General features: G+C 50.8%; 2 protein-coding genes across 2 annotated transcripts; both read right to left on the reverse strand.

The window, feature by feature from the left end:
- Positions 1 to 196: 196 nt before the first annotated feature.
- Positions 197 to 394, reverse strand: GGTG_14333 (hypothetical protein; the record flags this gene model as incomplete). The annotated part of the gene is made up of 1 exon (XM_009232260.1): positions 197 to 394. One exon carries the CDS (start codon positions 392 to 394, stop codon positions 197 to 199), a length of 198 nt encoding a protein of 65 aa, XP_009230524.1.
- Positions 395 to 1112: 718 nt separating this feature from the next.
- Positions 1113 to 1877, reverse strand: GGTG_14334 (hypothetical protein; the record flags this gene model as incomplete). Its single annotated transcript, XM_009232261.1, has 1 exon — positions 1113 to 1877. One exon carries the CDS (start codon positions 1875 to 1877, stop codon positions 1113 to 1115), a length of 765 nt encoding a protein of 254 aa, XP_009230525.1.
- Between the last annotated feature and the right edge of the window lie 536 nt (positions 1878 to 2413).

Raw genomic sequence — 2413 nt, forward strand, 5'->3', positions numbered from 1 at the left:
CTCCAGACCTGGAGGAGGAACTACCAATCGTGGAGGTCGGAAAGCTGGAATAAGGGGACATAGGGCCCAAAGGAAAGAAATGAGGATAGGGTAGGGTTTACAGTTGCCTCGTGGTTAGAACTTTCCCTGTACCTAGCCTCCTTGAGCCGGCGCAATGCGGCCACAGAAAAGCTGCCCAGCCACCGCCGCAGGCACGTCAGAGACCCGCAATGGTAGGTGCTCGCCGGGAATGGCACGTGCAAGTGCACGGGCTAGCACCCGAGGCGCTGACGTTAATGAATTCTTCTTCTTCTTCTTCTTCTTCTTCTTCTTCTTCTTCTTCTTCTTCTTCTTCTTCTTCTTCTTCTTCTTCTTCTTCTTCTTCTTCTTCTTCTTCTTGGATGGGTCGGGTCATGGGAAGCCTACCAACTATCAGGGCTTTCCCTATATACCCGCAGACATCGATCCCGCGAGTTTTCCGGCCTAGGAGGTTGCGGTGCCGCGCCCGATTTTCCGAAAATTTATTTAGTATGGGTAATTTTAAAAATCGACCCACGGCCACCAAACCCACCCCCGCGTTAGGCCTCCAAATCTAACTTGAGCACTTTGGGTCCCAATCTCGCTTACAGCGGGGAACGCAGGGCAGTGGGCCTATTAAGCCCTATAAGGGCCCTAAACCTAGCCATCCTGGTAGGGACCCAATGGGTGCCTGCAGCCTTACTGCACGCTATGCATGCCCGCTAACAAACAAAGTGCAACACCCTAGCACTTTCCACTATAATAAAGTGTAGGGCAAGGATAGGTTAAGCTTAACGCTAAGCCTAATACTAATTACAAAAAGCGTTGGTTACAGTAGTAATACCGTTTTTGCACAGTATAGTATTAACGGGAGTGAAAACACTACACCTCTGGAGGAAAGATATTGTTAGGTGAGTCCGAGAAAGGGGGTAGGCCAGGGGGCAGGAATACATTAATTTGGCGTGATTTTGTATGGGAAAAAATGTAGTTGGGTACGTGACCTATAAGAAAGCCCCGTAGGTTAAACAATATCTTTCCTTCGAACTTATGCAATGAACGTGGCCCAAGCAAAAATTTTAAAAAAAATTAAAAAAACGAAAAAGTAAATAACTGCATCAAAATGTGAAAGTACCCACATTATCCGTCGCCCACTGAAGAAAATCTCTCAGGTCGTGGCTAAGGTTCTTTCCCATAGGTACAACCTCGCCCGTAATATCAAGCTCGAACATAGGACTTTCTGGCAGGCTTTCATCGCCCCTTTCCAAATCTAAAACGAACTGCTGCTTATGCTCCCCCAAATGCTGTGACCCGAACACCCAGTGCTCGACATCATAGCCCTCGAGCTTGAGTCTGGCATCCCAGCGCCCCGGTAAAGGTTCGTTTACCGACGGGATGAGCAGGCCATTGTAAACTTGCGCCATTTCGGGTTGCTTCATTGAGCCAAAGCTGTCCGTATGCGAGATGGAAGATTCAAGCATATCTGTCGGCTTGGATACGTTGGATACACCACCGGAATCGCGGTTCCGGTCTAGCCTGTTGTTGCCGGCCAAACCTCCTGGCCTGGTATCATCTCCACCCTTCTTTTTGGCCTTTCCGGTATTTCTATTATTGTTGCGCTCGTCTTTATCGGAGCTCAAGAGGCCCCCAATGCCCCCAAGCCCGAACCCATCGAGCCAGCACGCAAGTTCGTCGACATCCAGTGTTTCCGATCCTTGAGTAAAGTGTATATGGCTAGAAGGAAAGCCATCGGTACCATCGGAAGGGGTGGGCCTTTGAAGAGCGGCCGAGTCTAGCGTTTTGTAGCTTCCCAGCCTTTTAGCTCCGAAAGTGTCAATGTCGGACCGGGAAAGACGGATTGGGCCATGGCGGAAGGTGGGCATGGTGATTGTAAAAGGGCTGCATGGTAAATATACGTGGGTAGACGTAGCCGGTTGTGCCTCCTGCGCCTGCTGCCTCGTCCTGTTTTGCGCTATTTGCTGTTGTGCGTGTTGCTGCGTAGTTGAACCTTTTTCCGCATCAGTGATTACAATTTTTGGAATGTCGAGCAAGGGCAGTAATTGAGGAGGCTGCAGCCGCGGTGGGCCGTTTCCTTCCGCTTTGTTTTGTCGCTGCGGTAGTACGCCGGCCGCAGCGATCCCGGTCAGGAGGTCCTCAAGATGAAATGGTTTAATCGGTGTTGCGCCGTCGTTGATCTGGACTCCGAGGGCGGCTTCCACCGCGGCAAAGGCTTTGTCAGTCTCTTCCCGCGACGAGTCCATCTCAAGTCCAGGCGTGGATACTGAAGGCAATGGCATATCTGCCGTTGGACGGATGGAAAAAGTTGGAAAGTCCCTATTTGTGAATGCCCTAAGCGAGCCGCTGTAGCGGTACGAATAAGTGGACGGACGTGGAATTGGTGGCCGCGGTAGTGAAGGGC

This window comes from Gaeumannomyces tritici (assembly GCF_000145635.1).
Source record: "Gaeumannomyces tritici R3-111a-1 unplaced genomic scaffold supercont2.264, whole genome shotgun sequence".
NCBI classification, from domain to species: domain Eukaryota; kingdom Fungi; phylum Ascomycota; class Sordariomycetes; order Magnaporthales; family Magnaporthaceae; genus Gaeumannomyces; species Gaeumannomyces tritici.